Consider the following 23,516-nt stretch of genomic DNA (forward strand, 5'->3'; position numbering starts at 1 on the left):
GTTGAAAAATCACATGCCATAGTCAACAGGTGGTATGTGCTGCCATGGTCTATTTGTAGTGACTTTATTGCCATAATAATGGAGTTGGATTTTTCAGGCCATGGATTCTTGCAAGCTATGACCCTCCCCATTGAACATGTCTGTTTTTGATTTGATAGAATTCTAAGAAGTTATATCCCTATGTGCACACAACCAAGTCACCAGCCTACATACACTTTAGAATATAATGTCACCTGTTTTGTGCAAATCAGTTACCAATAATATGACATGCACTCATACAAAAACACAACCCAGGTATGTCAAGAATGTCCAGCTCATTCATAGTTGGACATATATCCCAGGAGGGCACATAGTGCTATTAAGAGACTCTAAGTGATCCCACCGTTATGAATAAAGTTGGGATCAAAGGTTGGGTTGAAAGAGTGTATCAACGTGCCTTACAAAAATTATATTTCATATTACATTTTGTTAGGGCTCATTCTACGATGGAATGTGGCCCCCTGCAATTACAGATTTAACGAGCCAGGCTAACACCCATCCATCCACCTTGGACAGCAGCCAGCTATATTTTGCATTTAGACGACATGTTAAACCACCTCTCCATTCATTCATTTGAACACTTGACAGTTGGATATTTTGCATTTAGATTACAAGACATTTTGCATAGAGACTACTGACACCACCCATAAACAATTGACAATTGCTTACATTAACACAGACAAGCTGAACACAGACGGACCGACTCTCCAACAAAACACAGATTCAGATACAAAGACACCTCTGTAATGTTCTGGTACCTTTGGTACCCTTATTCCACTTTCCAATTCCGTGTATGCGTCCCACCATTCTCTTCTGGTAGGTGCGCATACACCTTTAAGACCGATGCTGTCATCACTGAGCGCCGCAGAGCGGCTATTTCAACCGCCGGCGTTCTCACTCACATCGTTCGTTCAACCTGCCGTGAAGCTCATATGCTTACAAGCGTACCTCGCTGTCGGAACCTCGCTGCTGATCCCTGTATCCCGCTACCGGATCACTTGCTCATACCGAACCACTCTACTACTGCTTGCTATTAGTGATAAGTACCCCGCAGGGGAATCCTCCATAACCTTCCTACCAAGCTTACACTATTTAGCTCTGCATACTAAGGACTATTACTATCATCTGCACTATTTAGATTGCTAGCTCTTGAGCCTACTAACATCTATCCTTGCACTGGGTTAGTCTCTCTTGTATGTCATCTGCTATCCTACCACCTACTACCATACATGATTGCTAACCTATCTGCATCCCACCTGCTACCATCTATACTCTCATGAACATTCCTCTCAAGTGTTTGTCTCCTGTTGTCTCCATTCAAACCTGTCTCTCTAGCTCATCATCACTATACTGCAATATACATATATCACTCTAGGAACATCTTATTGAGTGTGTATATTTGTATGCTGAATCAGACAGACCACTGTGATGAGTCTTGGGAGTTGGGATTGGTATTTCAACGTATCTCTGCATGACTACTGAGTGGAGTTTTTCTGCAGCTGCAAATCCATCTTGTTCAAAAAACGCAGGAGCGTTACAACCTCATATTGACACAAATGCATAGGGAAACCAAAGCCATTCATGTACAGTTTCTGTGAGACATGTTCTATTGTCAAATTGACCAGTAAATTGTAAACCAGTTAAAGCAGTTTTTCCCGCTCAAAACTTGCCTTAAATACGAGCTAAACTTGCAATAAAATCAGTTGTGACTGCGCTAAGTTTGAGTGCTATGTGTCGTCATAACTCCCGGCCGGGCAAGGAGGAATTCACTATCTAGGGGGGTTAGCAACTGAAGGGCTGTATGTCATCGTGATTGCCTCCTGACGAGATTTGAGCTAACAATACTCTAGGTTGTACATTACATACTCCTGACCCCTGCACTATATACTCTATGTTGTACATTACATACTCCTGACCCCTGCACTATATACTTTATGTTGTACATTACATACTCCTGACCCCGGCACTATATACTCTATATTGTACATTACATACTCCTGACCCCTGCACTATATACTCTATGTTGTACATTACATACTCCTGACCCCTGCACTATATACTTTATGTTGTACATTACATACTCCTGACCCCGGCACTATATACTCTATATTGTACATTACATACTCCTGACCCCTGCACTATATACTCTATGTTGTACATTACATACTCCTGACCCCTGCACTATATACTTTATGTTGTACATTACATACTCCTGACCCCTGCACTATATACTTTATGTTGTACATAATTCCGATACTGTATAGTCCTAACTTTTGTATCCTATTTAATAAGTTGTACATTACATAGGCCTTACTTCTTTTGCACCCATTTCCTACCAGCTGGACATTTTATATTTGATGATTCGATTGAAGCACAGACATTGACACATGTTGATAATAATGTGATAACATCCTCCAACTTTGGAACCTTAAACAGAAAGTGATATTTGGGGAGTAGTCAATAACCCAATGATGGGGGTCTTCAGAATCAGTCCAGTCTTTATCCTCACTCTCTGACCTCTGGTGGGGCTCAGCCCCGCTGTTATTCATTACTAAATAAGGAACTGCGGGACTTCTTGTGTTGGGAAGATAGCAATGAGTGATAGAGGGGGAGGGGACACTCGTCCTACAATCCCCTCATCACTGTCACTCCTATAAAAGACAGTTCTCGTTGTTTCCTCACTCTCTGACTAAGGTCCATGAAACAAGAAATGAACTGGTAGGAGATCAGAGGAACCATATACTAGTTACCTTGAACTGGTGGAAATGGTGGAATTGTAAGATCCTCAGAGACAAAGCTGTCTAATGTGGGCGGAGTCCTGGTTTAAGGGAACCAATCTGCTGATGTCTAGTAATAATCTTTTTATTTCTATTTTAGAACATGGACGGGAGATGAGGAAAACCTCAGAGGATTGTCTCACTTTGTCTCCAGACTGTAAAGTAGAAGATGAGGACATCACACAGTATAGTCCAGGAGAAAACCTGGCTACCTCAAATGTCCATCCGGGACCACACAGTGTAGATGGACCATCATATTCCTCTTATCCTGAGGAACCTCAGACTGTGAGGGAAAGTGCCGGACCATCGTATTCCTCTTATCCTGAGGAGCCTCAGACTGTGAGGGACAGTGCCGGACCATTGCATTCCTCTTATCCTGAGGAACCTCAGACTGTGAGGGACAGTGCCGGACCATCATATTTCTCTTATCCTGAGGAACCTCAGACTGTGAGGGACGGTGCCGGACCATCGTATTCCTCTTATCCTGAGAAACCTCAGACTGTGAGGGACGGTGCCGGACCATCGTATTCCTCTTATCCTGAGGAACCTCAGACTGTGAGGGACAGTGCTGGACCATCGTATTCCTCTTATCCTGAGGAACCTCAGACTGTGAGGGACAGTGCCGGACCATCTTATTCCTCTTATCCTGAGGAACGTCAGACTGTGAGGGACGGTGCCGTCCTTCCAACAAAGAGGTTTTCCTGTACTGAGTGTGGGAAGTGTTTCCATTTTAAATGCAATCTTGATGTGCACAAAATATCTTGCACAGGTGAAAAGCCATATTCCTGTCCTGAGTGTGGGAAATGTTTTTCAGACAGGTCCAGTCTTTACCCACATCGGAGATTACACACAGGGGAAAAGCCATATTCCTGTAATGAGTGCGGGAAATGTTTTTCACGAAAGTCCCATTTAATCATACATCAGAGATCTCACACGGGGGAGAAGCCATATTCCTGTCCGGAGTGCGGAAAATGTTTTTCAGCCAAGTCCGTTCTTTACAGACATCAGAGATCGCACACGGGGCAGGAGCCACTTACCTGTTCTGAGTGTGGGAAAAGTTTTTCACAGATGTCCAGTCTTGCCAGACATCAGAAGTCTCACATGGATGAAAAGACTTATTCCTGTCCTGAGTGTGGGAAATGTTTTCCAAGAAAAATATATTTTGTTATTCATCAGAGATGTCACACGGGGGAGAAGCCATATAACTGTCCTGAGTGTGGGAAATGCTTTTCACAGAAGTCCCATCTTTACACACATCAGCAACTGCACACGGGGCTGAAGCCATTTTCCTGTTCAGAGTGTGGGAAATGTTTTGTACTAAAATCAAACCTTGTTACACATCAGAGGTCTCACACAGGGGAGAAGCCGTATTCCTGTCCTGAGTGTGGGAAATGTTTTTCACAGAAGTCCAATCTTTACAGACATCAGAGATATCACACAGGGAAGAAATCACTTTCCTGTCCTGAGTGAGGGAATTGTTCCTCACTGAAGTCCTGCCTTCCTGTACATCAGGGATCCCACACAACCCTCGAGGTGTATTAGTACCTTGAATGTGGGAAATATCTTCTATATGAATGTGGCTGGACATCACAGCTCTCATGTGGGGAAGAAGCACACCCTGATATACACCTCAGATATACTCCATGGCTGATCTTCATCATGTAAGAAACACTTCATAAGGAGATCAGAGTTCACCAAAGACATGGATGAAGTGTTGTACCGTGTTGGCCATTGACAGCAGGAGAAAAATAAAAATGGAGTCTGTGACGGAACCGCTTGGCACCCCGACTAGGTGCTTCCTTCTGCCAAACCGCGCTTCCTGCCCTCCAAACCGTTCTGAGCAGACTGAGAGCTAATACCAGCCCCTTTTATCCCAAACATCGTACCTAGACAAGATGTGAGGTAAAATCCAAAGGAATGACTGTTTATTGAAGCTCAGACACATACTTCATACCGTACAGGATGACATTCCCTCCTGATCATATTAACCTAACAATACAAACTGTAAACAAGAATATAATTAACACAACTAAGGAACAGCCAACATGAACTACGCTACTCCCCCTCTAGCAACTGATAACTTACAGTGATATACTTAACATGAGCTAATTAACTGGTCACTTAAACCAGCCTAGGTGGAGGGGACAATACTAGCAGACAGACAGAGACAATGGAAAATGGGAGAGATCTACTTACCATAAGCATGTTATAGCAGGAGGCCCCAGTGGTTTGAGCTGATTACATAACATCTACAGTCATTGCTGGTTTGAGGCATAGAGGCCCCAAATATGGATATGGAACCTCCAGTTCCCGGAGTCTGTGTGTTTTGGGGAGACATAAACTTGAATCAGAAACAAGACCACTCCACGGATCCCCCAGGCATACACCTTCCAAAGAGTAGTGTTCCCTTAAATGCCAGGGCCCATAGTCAGTGGGTAAGAGGCTCGCTCCCAGTCCTCTCCAAAAGCCTCTGTCCTGGTTAGGTCTGTCACAGAGTCATTACTTTCATTTACATTTTGTGGTGTGAGCTTTCAGAAACATTTAGAGGTCTATTTAAGAATACAAAAATAGTTAAATGAGTGTGACCAACATTCGCCCAGCTGTGACAGGTTTTGGCAATATTTTATCTCATATGATCACTGGCTCCATCTCGTGGCCATAATGCTTTATTGCACTATTTTTACTGATGGAGGTATTTCAGAAAAAATACCGTAATATGGCCACTAGATGGAGCTGGCGATCATAGGAAATCACTGTGTTAATTAAAATACAGCCAGAATTTTTAACAGCTGAATAAATGTTTGTCACATTCGTCCAATGAATTTTCTGTAAATAAGGGAAAAAAACAAGGGTTGTTAGTGAAAGCAGCACAGATTACACACACTACACATTGTTAGGCACACAGTTAACCCTTTTATTGCCCCTAGATGTTAACCCCTTCCCAGTCTGTGTCATTAGTACAGTGACAGTGTATAGTATTATTATTGATGTATTGGTGTCACTAGTGATGTCAGTGTCAGTTAATGCCCCTCCCAGTGAACGTCAGCTAGTGCCAAATTGTCTGCCAACCTATTACAGTCCCACTTTAAGTTGCTGATCACCACCATTACCAGTATAACCTCAAATTCCACCATAGTTTGTAGACAATAACTTTCACTTAAACCAATTAATATACACTTCATGGGATTTTTTTTTACCAAAGTCATGTAGCAGAATACAGTTGGACCTAAACGTATGCAGACATTTGAATTTTTTTTTTTTTAATTGTATATTTTTTTTAATTATAGAAATATTGTTTTTTTTTTCAAATGTTTATTTTTTTTGTTTCTTATTATAAAAAATAAACCCAGTTGTGATCAAAGGCCACAAAAAAGCTTTATTTGTGTGGAAAAAAATGATATAAATGTAATTTGTGTACAGTGTTGCATGACCACGCAATTACCAGGTTTAGTAGCGCAGTGCTGAATAGCAAAAAAATGCTCTGGTCATGAAGGGAGTAAAACCTTCCGGAGCTTAAGTGGTTAAACCAACCATTCATTTAAAACTAAAAATGTGCATTTGGCCATTTGATGGCGCTAAGTATAATAGAAATTAGTTGATGAAAAGCAAATTTAAACCCGCGCTACACAGCGTGTTGATTTATATATGTGTAAAATTAAAAGTGTGAGTATGTGCAGCTGCTGCAAACACTAAGAAAATCTTAGGAAGAATGATTTAAAACAAATTTATGCAGCGCTAGCATCAATATTATTAGTTAGGTGAGAAGTATAAGAATAATATACAATAAACTCAAATCTTGTATGCATAAACTGCTAAGTGCTAAAAACTAATTATATCCAAGTGAACAATAAATAATAAATATCAAGTGCATAAAAAGTCCTTATACTTTCATCCAAATAAGGTGCTATAAGTTATTAAAAATATCCAAGTGAGTGATAGACAATAAATATTAAGTGCATAAAAAAAGTCCTTGTATGTGATCCAGGTAAGGTGCCAAAGTGCCAAGAAATCAAGGTGCTGCAAAGTGATAAGATGCCCCTCTTGGTTCCCCACTCACCAAATTGCCAATGTAAAAATACCTTTGTACGTTATTTCACAGTAGCCCAGGATCTTTAAAAAACTTCTCCAATGTGTCCTCCAATAATGTATGGGTCCGCCTCCGCTTCCACCATTAAATAAAAAGACGGCCGTACATGGTGAAGTAAGTATATACTGTTTTATTTTCCAAAGAAGTCAATTGAATACTTACAAACGAAAAATGGTATATGGCATGTAATCGATACACTCGTGTGGTGCCGCTCTCGGCGTGCGTTCCACACACAGGAAGTTCCTGACCGGAAGTGACGTTCTGCTGGTCCGCAACCGGAAGTACGTCCTTCTGGTTGCGGACCAGACGGAACGTCACTTCCGGTCAGGAAATTCCTGTGTGTGGAACGCACGCCAAGAGCGGCGCCACACGAGTGTATCGATTACATGCCATATACCATTTTTCGTTTGTAAGTATTCAATTGACTTCTTTGGAAAATAAAACAGTATATACTTACTTCACCATGTACGGCCGTCTTTTTATTTAATGGTGGAAGCGGAGGCGGACCCATACATTATTGGAGGACACATTGGAGAAGTTTTTTAAAGATCCTGGGCTACTGTGAAATAACGTACAAAGGTATTTTTACATTGGCAATTTGGTGAGTGGGGAACCAAGAGGGGCACCTTATCACTTTGCAGCACCTTGATTTCTTGGCACTTTGGCACCTTACCTGGATCACATACAAGGACTTTTTTTATGCACTTGATATTTATTGTCTATCACTCACTTGGATATTTTTAATAACTTATAGCACCTTATTTGGATCAAAGTATAAGGACTTTTTATGCACTTGATATTTATTATTTATTGTTCACTTGGATATAATTAGTTTTTAGCACTTAGCACTTTATGCATACAAGATTTGAGTTTATTGTATATTATTCTTATACTTCTCACCTAACTAATAATATTGATGCTAGCGCTGCATAAATTTGTTTTAAATCATAATAGAAATTATAGTCATCACCCGGGCTCGTCGACCTCCTGCTTCAGGGGGTGTGGCCAGATGGGCACCTTTCTACACATATGGTGGACTTGTCCTAAAGTGCGCCTCTTTAGGATGAGGGTACGCCTTTATTTTTTCAGGTACGACATTCAATATTACCAAAGATAGAAGTATTACCCTACTGATGTGTAGATTGTGTGGAGAGGAAGGGTCTATCTGTAAATAAATGGCACCGTCCCCTGGGATAAATTATGAAATAGTTAAGTAACCAGGTTGGTAGGCGACTAATAAAGATGGAGGGAGGGAAGGGAAAGGAATGAGACAAGCAGGGGATAAGTCTTCCAAACACTGGTATTAATAGACAGGCACATTCAAATCCCCACATCCAAAGACCAAAAATTGATGAAAAAGGATAATACATGTTTATTGATTATACCAAACAACAATATATATCAAATCATATAAATAATACAATATCTGTTTAAAGTATATCTTGTGAATCTACCCGTTTCGCTGAACAGAGCTTCCTCAGGATCCAAGAAAATATTCTTATCAGATAAATCCATATAAAATCACAATATCTAAAACAAACAATAATAACAAACTATTAGGCATTTTTTGAATCCCCCTTTGTTTCTCTCTCTTCTGGTATATATACAGTATCTCACAAAAGTAAGCACACCCCTCACATTTTTGTAAATATTTTATTCTATCTTTTCATGTGACAACACTGATGAAATTACACTTTGCTACAATCTAAAGTAGTGAGCGTACAGCTTGTATAACAGTGTAAATTTGCTGTCCCCCCAAAATAACTCAACACACAGCCATTAATGTCTAAACCGCTGGCAACAAAAGTGAGTACACTTTTGGGTCCAAAGTGTCAATATTTTGTGTGGCCACCATTATTTTCCAGCACTGCCTTAACCCTCTTGGGCATGGAGGTCAACAGAGCTTCACAGGTTGCCACTGGAGTCCTCTTCCACTCCTCCATGACGATATCACAGAACTGGTGGATGTTAGAGACCTTGCACTCCTCCACCTTCCATTTGAGGATACCCCACAGATGCTCAATAGGGTTTAGGTCTGCAGACATGCTGGGCCAGTCCATCACCTTTACCCTCAGCTTCTTTAGCAAGGCAGTGGTCATCTTGGAGGTGTGTTTGGGGTCGTTATGATTTTGGAATACTGCCCTGCGGCCCAGTCTCCGAAGGGAGGGGATCATGCTCTGCTTCAGTATGTCACAGTACATGTTGGCATTCATGGGTCCCTCAATGAACTGTAGCTTCCCAGTGCCGGCAGCACTCATGCAGCCCAAGACCAAGACACTCCCACCACCATGCTTGACTGTAGGCAAGACAGACTTGTCTTTGTACTCCTCACCTGGTTGCCACCACACACGCTTGACACCATCTGAACCAAATAAGTTTATCATGGTCTCATCAGACCACAAGACATGGTTCCAGTAATCCATGTCCTCAGTCTGCTTGTCTTCAGCAAACTGTTTGCTGTCTTTCTTATGCATCGTCTTTAGAAAAGGATTCCTTCTTGGACGACAGCCATGCAGACCAATTTGATGCAGGGTGCGGCGTATGGTCTGAGCACTGAAAGGCTGACCCCCCACCCCTTCAACCTCTGCAACAATTGCTGGCGGCATTCATGCGTCTATTTCCCAAAGACAACCTCTGGATATGACGCTGAGCATGAGCACTCAACTTCTTTGGTTGACTATGGCGAAGCCTGTTCTCAGTGGAACCTGTCCTGTTAAACCTCTGTATGGTCTTCGCCACCGTGCTGCAGCTCAGTTTCAGGGTCCTGGCAATCTTCTTATAGCCTAGGCCATCTTTATGTAGAGCAGCAATTCTTTTTTTCAGCTCCTCAGAGAGTTCTTTGCCATGAGGTGCCATGTTGAACTTCCAGTGACCAGTATGAGAGAGTGAGAGCGATAACACCAAATTTAACACACCTGCTCACCATTCACACCTGAGACCTTGTAACACTAACGAGTCACATGACACCGGGGACGGAAAATGGCTATTTGGGCCCAATTTGGACACTGTCACTTAGGGGTGTACTCACTTTTGTTGCCAGTGGTTTAGACATTAATGGCTGTGTGTTGAGTTATTTTGGGGGGGACAGCAAATTTACACTGTTATACAAGCTGTACACTCACTACTTTACATTGTAGCAAAGTGTCATTTCTTCAGTGTTGTCACATGAAAAGATAGAATAAAATATTTACAAAAATGTGAGGGGTGTACTCACTTTTGTGAGATACTATATATATACAGATGCATCTCATATATACAGTGTGCTGCTGTTTCTCCTTCCCAGCTCTTAGGCAGCTAAGAACGTATACTTTTTTCCCCTTTTTTTTTATAAGTGATCCCATTCCTCTGTTTTTTAGCTGCCTAAAAACTTGGGGAGGAGAAACAGCAGCACACTGATCTTCCCAGTGAACAGCTGTGCAGGGGGAGGTGTGTTAGGATAAGTCTGATCATTGGAAAAGAGCAGGCTGAGTTCCCAGCACAGCTAGAGAATGTGGCACAGCAGGCACATATCAGGAATATAAAATGTTGGGTGCTCTTTAAAACACCTAAACACATATATTGTGAAAGCAGAGGTCCTGGAGAACAAAAGGGTGGAAGTTACATTTTATTTGTCACATGGTAATAACCCAATAGTTCATCAATGGTAACTTTCAGTAAAAAATACAATAAAGGTAATTTTAGAGTACATACAGTAATTGCAATTTATTACCCTTTTTTTTTGGGTAAAATATAAAAGATGAGGTTGTGCTGAGTGAATAGATACCCGACATGTCCAGCCTTATAATTCTGTGTGCTGATGAAATGATGACAAACTTTTGGTATCCAGAAATGTCCCATAGATGGCGCTTTAAAAGCCTTTCCAGGTCCTGTGTGTAGAGGGAACCCTGAATAATGGATGTAGAATGATTGCTCTCACTCTGGCATGCATGGCATGTGATAGCATTTTATTGTGACATGTTCTCTTTAATGAGACATCAGGAGTCTATCTGCCCTCTACTGAAGATAATTGAGAGCAGATCATTCTCCATTCACAGCTTCTCCAGCCACAGCGGTCAGGAATGATAGCACTGAACCCGGAAGTCACCTAATACACATCACTTCCGGGTTCATTCTAGCTAGTCTGGTCTTTCTGCCTTCGATCCAGTGGCACCCACCATGCCAACAGCTAATCACAGCTGTAGTGAGCCAGAGAAAGGAGATTGAGCACACATAGGAGGGGCAGTGGGGGTGGCATGTAAAGGAACCAATGCCCTCCATTTTCCTCCTGCAGCCGCTGCATGCTGGTAGGAGAGAGTACCTGGCTTTCAGTGGCTACAGGAGAAAAATAGAAAGCATTGGTTCCTCTATATGCAGGCCCCTGCTGTTCCTCCTATCTAGTTAAACACAATGTGACAGGGGAGCAGGAGGCTGGGTCACTATTGCGACCCCTGTGGTTACACCTATGCTTGCTGACATTGCTAGTATATGCAGACTTTAGAGGACAAACCATGCGTGTGAATTACAGTTTAGCTGCTGCTAGAAGGTGGCACACTGCTTTTCTTATATTGCTGCTTTAAACCATTTGTGAGCAGTGAAATATGTAGGCGAGGCTTTGTGTGGGTGTGGTCTGCATGTGGGCGGGAACACAGCCAGTCCACCCCCTGCACCCAACTTTTCTGCTAGCATGGCTCTCCCATATTTAAGGACTGGACTAACCACAGGTTCCCCCTAAGTATGCAGATCATTCCTCCTGGCCTCCACCCACTGACTTCTAGAAGTTTCTCTAAACTTCCAGAACCAGGGGGAGGCACCAGAGATGCCTATGTGAATCAGCCACAAAAAACAAAGAAGGGGAAGGTGCAAACCCTAGTGCATAGTCAGTAAACATGGAATTTATTAATATGAAAAGCAACCAATAAAATGCATACTCGAATAGGTGCAGAAGTATACAGCATGTACATGGAAGGATGCACGAGGCAGAAAATCCAAGTGTTTCTGCGACCTCACATTAGCATGCTAACACATTATCTTCTTAAGAGCTGTGCTAACCAGCACAACCAAATACCTCGTGTTTAAATGCAGCAAAGCACACCGAAATCCGCCCACAACAAGCAGGAAGGGAGGCGCTGAAAGAAAAAAAAAACCTGATATATTAAATGTATATGTAGACGGAAGCTGTGGCAATCAGCGGAGGGATGTTACCAGCTCCAGATGGTTGGGCCCTGCAAGAATCATCAGCACTGGGACCCCTCTGTGCTCTGTCTCCCCATTACCAGTGTGAGAACCGGAAAGCTGTCAGCTGGCCATGGACCGGAAAACCGGAAGTGAATCCGCACTCCTGGTTTCGGGTGTGCTGCTGTGTTCTCTCCTGTTTTCCCCAGGGGCGATGGAAAAGCAGTAACTGGGGACACAAGGGCCAAATACCAGGGGGCCCTTGTTATAAAAGCACCAGCACTTGGAAGCCCCAGTGTACCGGCCGGAAACAGGAAGTAGCATAACACGTCGCTTCCGGTCCAACATAGTAACCACATGAGTATCCCCACAGCAGTGTGGCACAGACGGGAAAAAAAAGGATTTGTGAAAATAATAAAAATTGAAAATAAATTGAAAAAAATAAAAAATATAAAAATGAAAATAAAAATAATAAAAGTAAATTAATTGAGATGACAGTTTAAGTATACATGGAAGGAGAATAAATAGATACAAAAAAATGAATAAAAGTACAATAAAAATAGTGTGTGTATTTACAATGGATGTACACACGCATCTGTACATGAATGATCCCCCATGTGTGTCCAGCGCCAACGTATGTCTGTATGCAGTAAACACCGGGCATTATGGGGGCTTATTCTCAAATTTATGACACAATCCATCTAAAAACATTTCTAATATATTTGGTACTGATACTCATGAGACAGTTTGATAGAACACTTAGAATGAGTGTGACCGACCCCATATAGACACCATGACCACAATATAGAATACATGTGGAAAATAACTTGAAAAAATAATTTTAAAAACTGCATTAAAAGGTAAATAAATTGCTACGCCACATTATGGTCCTGGTGACGGTAAGGTCTACACACGTTTCGGTGTGCTCTGCTGTATTTAAACACGAGGTATTTGGTTGTGCTGGTTAGCACAGCTCTGAAGAAGGGGGTGTGCCCCCCTGAAACACGTTAGTGTGCTTATGTGAGGACGCAGAAACACTTGGATTTTCTACCTCATGTATCCTTCCATGTACATGCTGTATATTTCTGCACCTTTGTGAGTATGCATTTTATTGGTTGCTTTTTATATTAATAAATTCCGCTGTTACTCAGGTAATGCACTAGGGGTCTGTGCCTTCTGCTTCTTTGTTTTTGTAGTTTCACCATCCAAGGAGGGCTGCATCTACCGGGCATTGGACCATGTATGTGATGTGACATTGGTTGGCTTTCCCTCTGGTGAAGACCCCTGAGTGTTGGGAGTCTTCTCTGTGAGTCATCCAGCCTGACCTGCAGTAAACCCTGACCAAGATTCCGGGCTCACACTTACCATGAGTCAATAAATTTGCCTGTACCTAAACTGATAGCACACTAGAGGGGGGCTACACAGAAAATACATAGGAGGGAGAGGTCTTCTAAGTGCAGTATAAAGACATATTTATTGTTCATATTGGAACACAATTGGCATTGCACATGTATAAGTAAGCTCTGCCCTCTTCATAAAAAAGCAAGTCGCTGTAATAAATGTGTCCATCTCCCTAAGAACCATGCTGGAATGCACCGCCCACCGGGCAGAAGTGACGTCACAATTGGAGGATTACTGGGCGTGGCTACATGTTTCAGAGCATGCACACTCCTTACTTGATCCTAGACTTGAAAGAGAACGTCACATGCTTCGAAATTCGTAGCCGCACCCTTTGAGAAGGGCTGTTGAAATGCATTACAGATGTGGCTTTACTATGTGTGTGGGCCAGCAGAGATGAGTGGTGGTGATCAGGGGTGGCTGGCGCAGGGAGAACAGCCGTATACACACTGACAGCTGCTGCACAGGGAGAACAGCCGTATACACACTGACAGCCGCTGCACAGGGAGAACAGCCTTATACACACTGACAGCCGCTGGACAGGGAGAACAGCCGTATACACACTGACAGCCGCTGGACAGGGAGAACAGCCTTATACACACTGACAGCCGCTGGACAGGGAGAACAGCCGAATACACACTGACAGCCGCTGGACAGGGAGAACGGCTGTATGCACACTGACAGCCGCTGGACAGGGGGAACAGCTGTATACACACTGACAGCCGCTGGACAGGGAGAACAGCTGCATACACACTGACAGCCGCTGGACAGGGAGAACAGCCATATACACAATGACAGCCGCTGGGCAGGGAGAACAGCCGTATACACACTGACAGCCGCTGGACAGGGGGAACAGCCGTATACACACTGACAGCCGCTGGACAGGGAGAACAGCCGTATACACACTGACAGCCGCTGGACAGGGAGAACAGCCATATACACACTGACAGCCGCTGGACAGGGAGAACAGCCGTATACACACTGACAGCCGCTGGACAGGGAGAACAGCCGTATACACACTAACAGCCGCTGGACAGGGAGAACAGCCGTATACACACTGACAGCCGCTGGGCAGGGAGAACAGCCGTATACACACTGACAGCCGCTGGACAGGGGGAACAGCTGTATACACACTGACAGCCGCTGGACAGGGAGAACAGCCGTATACACACTGACAGCTGCTGGACAGGGGGAACAGCCGCATACACACTGACAGCCGCTGGACAGGGAGAACAGCCGCATACACACTGACAGCCGCTGGACAGGGAGAACAGCCGTATACACACTGACAACCGCTGGACAGGGAGAACGGCCGTATACACACCGACAGCCGCTGGACAGGGGGAACAGCCGAATACACACTGACAGCCGCTGGACAGGGAGAACGGCTGTATGCACACTGACAGCCGCTGGACAGGGGGAACAGCTGTATACACACTGACAACCGCTGGACAGGGAGAACGGCCGTATACACACCGACAGCCGCTGGACAGGGGGAACAGCCGAATACACACTGACAGCCGCTGGACAGGGAGAACGGCTGTATGCACACTGACAGCCGCTGGACAGGGGGAACAGCTGTATACACACTGACAGCCGCTGGACAGGGAGAACAGCTGCATACACACTGACAGCCGCTGGACAGGGAGAACAGCCATATACACAATGACAGCCGCTGGGCAGGGAGAACAGCCGTATACACACTGACAGCCGCTGGACAGGGGGAACAGCCGTATACACACTGACAGCCGCTGGACAGGGAGAACAGCCGTATACACACTGACAGCCGCTGGACAGGGAGAACAGCCATATACACACTGACAGCCGCTGGACAGGGAGAACAGCCGTATACACACTGACAGCCGCTGGACAGGGAGAACAGCCGTATACACACTAACAGCCGCTGGACAGGGAGAACAGCCGTATACACACTGACAGCCGCTGGGCAGGGAGAACAGCCGTATACACACTGACAGCCGCTGGACAGGGGGAACAGCTGTATACACACTGACAGCCGCTGGACAGGGAGAACAGCCGTATACACACTGACAGCTGCTGGACAGGGGGAACAGCCGCATACACACTGACAGCCGCTGGACAGGGAGAACAGCCGCATACACACTGACAGCCGCTGGACAGGGAGAACAGCCGTATACACACTGACAACCGCTGGACAGGGAGAACGGCCGTATACACACCGACAGCCGCTGGACAGGGGGAACAGCCGCATACACACTGACAGCCGCTGGACAGGAAGAACAGCCGCATACACACTGACAGCCGCTGGACAGGGAGAACAGCCGTATACACACTGACAGCCGCTGGACAGGAAGAACAGCCGTATACACACTGACAGCCGCTGGACAGGGAGAACAGCCGCATACACACTGACAGCCGCTGGACAGGGAGAACGGCCGTATACACACTGACAGCCGCTGGACAGGAAGAACAGCCGTATACACACTGACAGCCACTGGACAGGGGGAGGGGATCACTGTATTGCCGGTGCTATGCTGATTGGTTCTTATGTGAGTGTATTTTATACATAAAATTAATACAGTTTTTACATTATCACATTATTGTGGCTTTAGTTCTCTTTTAGGAAGATCCGTGCCGTAGATATGATGAGACGGAGTATATATGATGAGACGGAGGCTCGGAGGAGGATATACTGGGAGGCCGTGCTCGGCTCATCCATCCATTCCGGATTTTATGCTGTTTTAGCCAAAATCCACACATTTGGGGCATATTTATCTGGTGAGTGTAAGTCCTTCGGGTGGTGGGCTGCACTCCAGTATTCCAGTCACAGCGGTGACCACAAATATATGAAGATGGATTGGTGTATACGGAGAGTTACACATTATGTGGGCTGGATTGTAGTAATAAGGACATATTCTATCCGTTTATGTTATATATTTATTCACTGAGGAGGGTCTAAGAATTCTGGGGATTCACATCCTATTATTTATTTATATCACATTGTATTAGAAATTCTGACATGAAATGTTCTTTTGGGTAAACTTTATTAGTGCCGTATGACATCAGCGAAATCCTCATATATATATATATATATATATATATATATATACACACACACACACTCACACACACACTGTATATATATTTTAAACTTGAGGGGTATTACGACGGCAGATTTCACGTTAGGATCTTAAATCTGGTTTTGATATTCATTATTTATAGTTCAGTGGGGGTTTATATGATTTATATGAATACCACATTGTGGCCACTAGATGGAGCCAAGGAAGTCACTTTACGTAATGAAATATGCCCAACATTCATCATGGCTGGGCAAATACTGGTCACCTTCGTTCAATTATTATTTTTAAAAATAGACCTCTAAGTGTTTGTGAAAGGTTAAACCACAAAATGTACTCAGCCAATGAAAGGTAAGGATTCCATTTTTATTTTTCTACTGCCATCAATGGCCAACACGGGACAACACTTCATCCATGTCTTTGGTGATCTCTGATCTCCTTATGAAGTGTTTCTTACATGATGAAGATCAGCCATGGAGTATATCTGAGGTGTATATCAGGGTGTGCTTCTTCCCCACATGTCCACCAACATTCATATAGAAGACATTTCCCGCACTCAAGGCACTAATACACCTTGAGGGTTGTGTTGGACCCCTGATGTACAGGAAGACAGGACTTCAATGAGGAATAATTCCCTCACTCAGGACAGGAAAGTGGCTTCTCCCCTGTGTGAGTTCTCTGATGTCTGTAAAGATTAGGCTTCAGTGAAAAACATTTCCCACACTCAGGACAGGAATATGGCTTCTCACCCGTGTGAGATCTCAGATGTATGTTAAGATTGGACTTCACTGAAAAACATTTCCCGCACTCAGGACAGGAATACGGCTTCTCCCCCGTGTGAGATCTCTGATGTCTGTAAAGACTGGCCTTCTGTGAAAAACATTTCCCACACCCAGAACAGGAATACATCTTCCCCGTGTGCAATTTCTGATGTTTGTAAAAACTGGACTTGTCTGAAAAACATTTCCCGCACTCAGGACAGGAATACGGCTTTTCCCCCGTGTGTAATCTCTGATGTGTGAATAGATGGGACTTCCGTGCAAAACATTTCCCACACTCAGTACAGGAAAACCTCTTATTTGTTGGAAGGACGGCACTGTCCCTCACAGTCTGAGGTTCCTTGGGATAAGAGGAATACAATGGTCCGGCACCATCCCTCACAGTCTGAGGTTCCTCAGGATAAGAGGAATACGATGGTCCGGCACTGTCCCTCACAGTCTGAGGTTCCTCAGGATAAGAGGAATACAATGGTCCGGCACCGTCCCTCACAGTCTGAGGTTCCTCAGGATAAGAGGAATACGATGGTCTGGCACCGTCCCTCACAATCTGAGGTTCCTCAGGATAAGAGGAATACGATGGTCCGGCACCGTCCCTCACAATCTGAGGTTCCTCAGGATAAGAGGAATACGATGGTCCGGCACCGTCCCTCACAGTCTGAGGTTCCTCAGGATAAGAGGAATACGATGGTCCATCTACACTGTGTGGTGCTGGATGGAGATTTGAGGTAGTCGAGTTTTCTCCTGGACTATACTGTGTGATGTCCTCATCTTCTACTTTACATTCTGGAGACAAAGTGAGACAATCCACTGAGGTTTTCCTCATTTCGTGTCCATCTTCTAAAATAGGAATACAAAGATTATTATTAGACATCAGCAGATTGGTTCCCCTAAACCAGGACTCCGCCCACATCAGGCAGCTTTGTCTCTGAGGATCTTACAATTCCCCCCTCAAGGTAACTAGTAAATGGGTCCTCTGATCTCCTACCAGGTCATTTCTTTATTCATGGACCTTAGTCAGAGAGTGAGGAAACAACGGGAACTGTCTTTTATAGGAGTGACAGTGATGAGGGGATTATAGGACTAGTGTCCCCTCCCCCATTATCACTCATTGCCATCTTCCCAACACAAGAAGTCCTGCACTTCCTTATTTAGTCCATGATTTAGTCATGAATAACAGCGGGGCTGAGCCCCACCAGAGGTCAGAGAGTGAGGATGGGGGGAGAACCAAGATGAAGAGTGGACTGATCCTGAAGACCACCATCATTGGGTTATTGTATGTACAGCAAGGATCAGGACTATGTAATATACAAAACAAAGTATATACTGTAGAGGTCAGGACTATGTAATGTACAACAAAGAGTATATAGTGCGGGGGTCAGCACTATGTAATGTACAACTTTTTAGCGTATAACAGAGTATATATAGGGGTCAGGAATAAGTAACATCATATTTGTGGACACTGAGCGGGGACTTTATGTTTTACATAAGTTTTATGAACAATTGTAAGAGTTAACTTTTGAGTGCATAATTCATGATTTTTTTTTTTTATTTGTATTGATGTAAACACAGCAGAAATATATTTAGTATACTTAGTCACAGACTGGTTTTCACGTAGCTTTAGAGTTTTGGTTTAACAGAATATGTAGAGCAGGGGTCAGGAGTATGTAATGTACAGCATTCAGTATATATAGTGAAGGGGTCAGGAGTATGTAATGTACAATATAGTGTATATAGTGCAGGGATCAGGAGTATGTAATGCACAACATAGAGTATATAGTGCAGGGGTCAGGAGTATGTAATGTACAACATAGAGTATATAGTGCAGGGATCAGGAGTATGTAATATACAACATAGAGTATATAGTGTGGGGGAAGCTTATATGTTACTTGAGACAAATTGCAGAGGTCTCACACCGCTGCCTCCCATCTCCTGAGACTGTTGACTTGGGTCTGAGACTATACAGACATATCCCTCCACCCGGCACAGCCAGCAGATATCAGAGCAACAAATCTGGGAAAATTGCGGTCAGAGATCTTGCTAGACCTGGGCACTCTGGCCCAATCAGTGAGCAGTATGGGTGGAATGTATTTAGTGTTAATGACTCACCTGTGCTGATCTCTGTAGGAGTGTCCTCCTCTATAAATGTCCCCGTTATTCCATCCTCCTCCATAGACTGCTGATCATCCCTCTCATACCTCTCTTCTTCTTCTGATTTAACCTCAACTTTTATATCTATCAGATCTTCACCCTAAAAAAAAAATGAGAGTAGAATCATCTGTAAAATATAAGCTCACATAAAATAATCCACACATCATCTCCACAAGTCCATGTTCTAGATACTCCATCCCACCAACCTTGTAACAGTGGGGGATGGTGTGATCTTCCTGTGTGGAATCCCGGGAATACAGAGGACGGGGACATCTCTCTGGTGGGTTCCTGGTATTAGGTGGCTCCATCATATCCTTGTGTCCTTCTGAAAACTCCTCCATCACTCCATACTCCTCATCCTCCTCTTTATACTCTTCTTTAACATCAATATTATCATCCCCGAGGTTTCCACTCTGAATATATAATAAAACATTCATTGTAACAAACATGCTGTGTATAAATTATAACTACTAATAATTGTCACTCATCTACCTGAGTACACTGCCGGGGTATAAGATTAATACTTCTAAGATCGAGGATCTTTCTATCAACATTCCTCCCACAACTCTTGGCACCTTACAATCCGCTTACTCGTATCACTAGTGTACCTGTTCCCTCAAATACCTCGTTATTCATCTGACACCTTCTCCTCATTATACTAAGCTAACCTTCCTTCTTTATTTCAAGACATACATTTATCCCTGAAACAATGGGATGCTTACTGTATAATATCTCCTGGCTAGGCACGGTAAATGTCCTCAAAATGTGGTTCCTCCCCAAACTGCTGTACCTATTGGAGACTCTCCCGGTCCAAGTCCCTCTTTCTCAGCTGAAATTGCTGCAAAGTACCTTTGTTACATTTATATGGCACCATAAGTCCCATCGCATAGCACAATCCACTTTGCTTGGCTGAGATCTAGGGGCGGTCTGGGAGCACCTGACCTGTTAACCACTTCCCATCCGGGCCAATTCTGGCATTTCTCTCCTACATGTAAAAATCATCATTTATTTGCTAAAAAATGACTTAGAGCCCCCAAACATTAAAAAAAATATATATTTTATTCAGCAAAGACCCTAAATAATAAAATGGTGGTCGCAGCAATATTTCAAACACAATTGTTTGGGAAAAAAATACACTTTAATGAATTTTAATGGAAAAAAAAAACAAAATAGATACCTGTAACCCAGTTTTTTGTAAAATATAAAAGATGATGTTACACCGAGTAATTAGATATCAAACACGTGTCATGCTTTAGAATTGCACCCATTCGTGAAATGGCGCAAAACTACGGTACTTAAAAATCTCCATAGGCGACGCTTTCCAAATGTTTACAGGTTACCTGTTTAGAGTTACAGAAGAGGTCTAGTGCTAGAATTATTGCTCTCCCTCTAACGTTCACAGCGATGCCTCACGTGTGTGGTCTGAACATCATATATATATATATATGCGGGCGCAACCTACGTATGTGTTTGATTTTGCCTGCGAGCACGAGGGGACAGGAGTGCTTTAAAAATTTTTTATTGTTATTTATACATTTTTTTATTTGTACACCAACTCTATTTTTTTATCACTTTTATTCCTATTACTAGAAATGTACACATCCCTTGTAATAAGAATAAGGCATGACAGAGCTTTCTTTTGGTGGTATTTGATCACCTGTGCGATTGTTACTTTTTGCGCTATAAACAAAAAAACAGCGTCAATTTTGCAAAAATAACAATATTTTTTACATTTTTTTATATGAAATTCCCCAAAAAAAAAAGTAAAAATAAAAATTTTTTAACATTTTGGGCCAATTTTTTTTTTTACCATATGTTTGGTAAAAAACAAAAATCGCAAAAAGCGAATTTTGATTGGTTTGCGCAAAAGGTATTGCGTTTACTAACAAAGGGAAAGATTTTTGTCATTTTTGTTGTTTTTTTTTTAACGCGTAATGGCGGCGATCTGCAATTTTTTTTGCGGGACTGCGACATTGCGGCGGACAGATCGGACCCTCGACTGACATTTTTGACACTTTTGGGGGTACCAGGGACATTACTACAGTAGTCAGTGCTATACATATGCACTGTTACTGTAAAAATGACACTGGCAGGGAAGGGGTTAACTTTTTTGAGAGGGAGGGGTTATGTGTGTCCCTAAGGGCGTGATTCTAACTGTGATTGGCTGTGACTTGAGGTGTAGGAACAGTGATCAACAGTCCTACATAGTAGAACCGTATGATCACCATTCCTACACAGGGGAGAATGACAGGCGGCTTGTTTACATCAGCCGCCTGCCTTTCTCCCTCTGCACCGACGATTGCCGAGTGACCACGCGGGAGCGGAATCGCACCTCCGGCGGCACGCGCTCGCTCCCTAGACCCTCAAAGGCTAGCGACGTAGCCCTTCGTCGCTCTGCCTGTGAGGGGCTGACCGCTGACGTAAATAGTCGTGCGGCGGTCGGCAAGTGGTTAAAAAAAACATTGATCTCTGCTTTCCAGGATGAAAAACTGGCAGTGTTTACATCTGACAGCACCAGAAGTGATGTCATAATGTTGCTTTCAGCCTCCCAGGAGCATAGAGATGGCCGGGGACCATCCATTTTTTGGTAAGCTCTATGGTACTGGAGGGCAGCCGGAGAGGGGGAGGACATCCCCTCCCGCTGCCTGTAAATCAAGTGGCTCATGACCAGCTAGGGCTTTTACAAGATAGGGAATTGCTGGCTGAAAAGAAAGATATCTGGATGATGCCTGCAGCTGCACCCATCATCCAGATATCACCACTTCCAGACCGGGACGTCATATGACAGCCTTCCAGTGGGAAGTGGTTAAATTATTATTATGCCTCCCACCTCCAGACTTTCATGTCCTAGTCTGTCCATCCCCCACCCAGTCGCGGGTCTGAAATATAATTTGGGCTTATCTACCCCACTCACCCATGCCCTTTATTATGGTCAGCTGACTCCACCATGTCCTCTCCACTGAAACAATCCTCCTCCCCTATGCTATTTATGTTGTCCATATGGAAAAAATGTTGCACACAGTATTTTATTTCTTCACCATGTTCTCTCCTGCTTAACCTTTTAAATAATCCTTCAATCCCAGATTCCCTGTCCTATGGAAGGATCCTGCCCTGGGCCGAAGCCCATAGATTTCAGTTACGTCATTTTAAACAAACATGTATACCGAGCGCTGAGGGTACAGATCATAGATGGATTCATGGGAAGACCAGGACAAACCTATGCAGCTGTCAAAATACACTTTGTATAGTGCAAGATACAGGCATACACAAAACAAAAGACCACGCTAGGTGCCCCCAGTGGTCACTAGAAGGAGAATTAGCTGCAGGACTGTGAAAAAAACAGCCAGGTCTATTAAGAGTAAAAGTCTCACAACAGTTTATTACCCACAATGTGGTGGATAAGAACAGTCAAGTTAATGAAAAAGCCAACAATACCACTGCAAAAGGTCCCTGGGCATTAATGGAAGGGTCATCCAGCACTGCGGTGAGGGCTGATAGAGGGGCGCCAGTCCAAAATCCCTGGGAAATACGATACTGCCTCTCGGGGGACCAGACAGAGCGCAGCAACGGACTTGGGTGACATCACATCGGCCAGTGGGCGGGAGCAGAAAGAACCACAGGAAGCCTCGGGATCCCAGCATGGAACGCAAGCTCGGACAGTTGACGTGATGACATGTTTCGCACCCATGCACTTTATCAAGTCATGATATATCATGCTATATTATCTATATACCCTCTTCATGGCGAAATACCTATATACCCTCTTCATGCTTGTGACAGGCCCCATACTCAAGAAAAGTATGTCCGCCGTTTAAGCTTCCGTTGCCTGGTACCAGCACGATCCAAGATCCCTTAGCTCACCCAATCACTTGTCAAGACATCAGTGTAGGGTGGTAAAAAGCATAAGACTGTTTATTCAAACACAGGCACAAAGAGTTATACACTCTGGGACAATCCCCCCTCCCCTTTAGTAGCTAATCCACATACACATATACATCCCATAATAGGTTGATCCCAAGGCAGACAGAAACAATAGAACAATGGGATACAGGCACTTAACAACAACAAACCCCATCCCACC

At 43.7% G+C, this 23,516-nt stretch overlaps 4 protein-coding genes across 4 annotated transcripts in view; 2 read left to right on the forward strand and 2 right to left on the reverse strand.

The window, feature by feature from the left end:
• Positions 1 to 5,304, forward strand: part of LOC309549123 (uncharacterized protein) — a 275,016-nt gene extending 269,712 nt beyond the window's left edge. The window contains exon 7 of the mRNA XM_082249160.1: positions 3,635 to 5,304. Within this exon, the coding sequence (XP_082105286.1) occupies positions 3,635 to 4,286 (652 nt within the window). The 3' untranslated portion in view covers positions 4,287 to 5,304. The remainder of the gene's footprint in view (positions 1 to 3,634) is intronic.
• Positions 1 to 23,516, reverse strand: part of LOC309549119 (uncharacterized protein) — a 2,919,967-nt gene that overhangs the window by 2,863,961 nt on the left and 32,490 nt on the right. The gene's annotated exons all lie outside the window — the stretch shown is intronic.
• LOC309549117 (uncharacterized protein) overlaps positions 1 to 23,516 on the forward strand; it is a 4,285,597-nt gene that overhangs the window by 2,753,300 nt on the left and 1,508,781 nt on the right.
• LOC309549120 (uncharacterized protein) overlaps positions 1 to 23,516 on the reverse strand; it is a gene marked incomplete at its 3' end in the record, with an annotated part of 1,495,124 nt that overhangs the window by 98,541 nt on the left and 1,373,067 nt on the right. The window lies entirely within an intron of this gene.

Source organism: Pelophylax lessonae (genome assembly GCF_965119305.1).
Source record: "Pelophylax lessonae genome assembly, chromosome: 3".
Classification (NCBI taxonomy): Eukaryota; Metazoa; Chordata; class Amphibia; order Anura; family Ranidae; genus Pelophylax; species Pelophylax lessonae.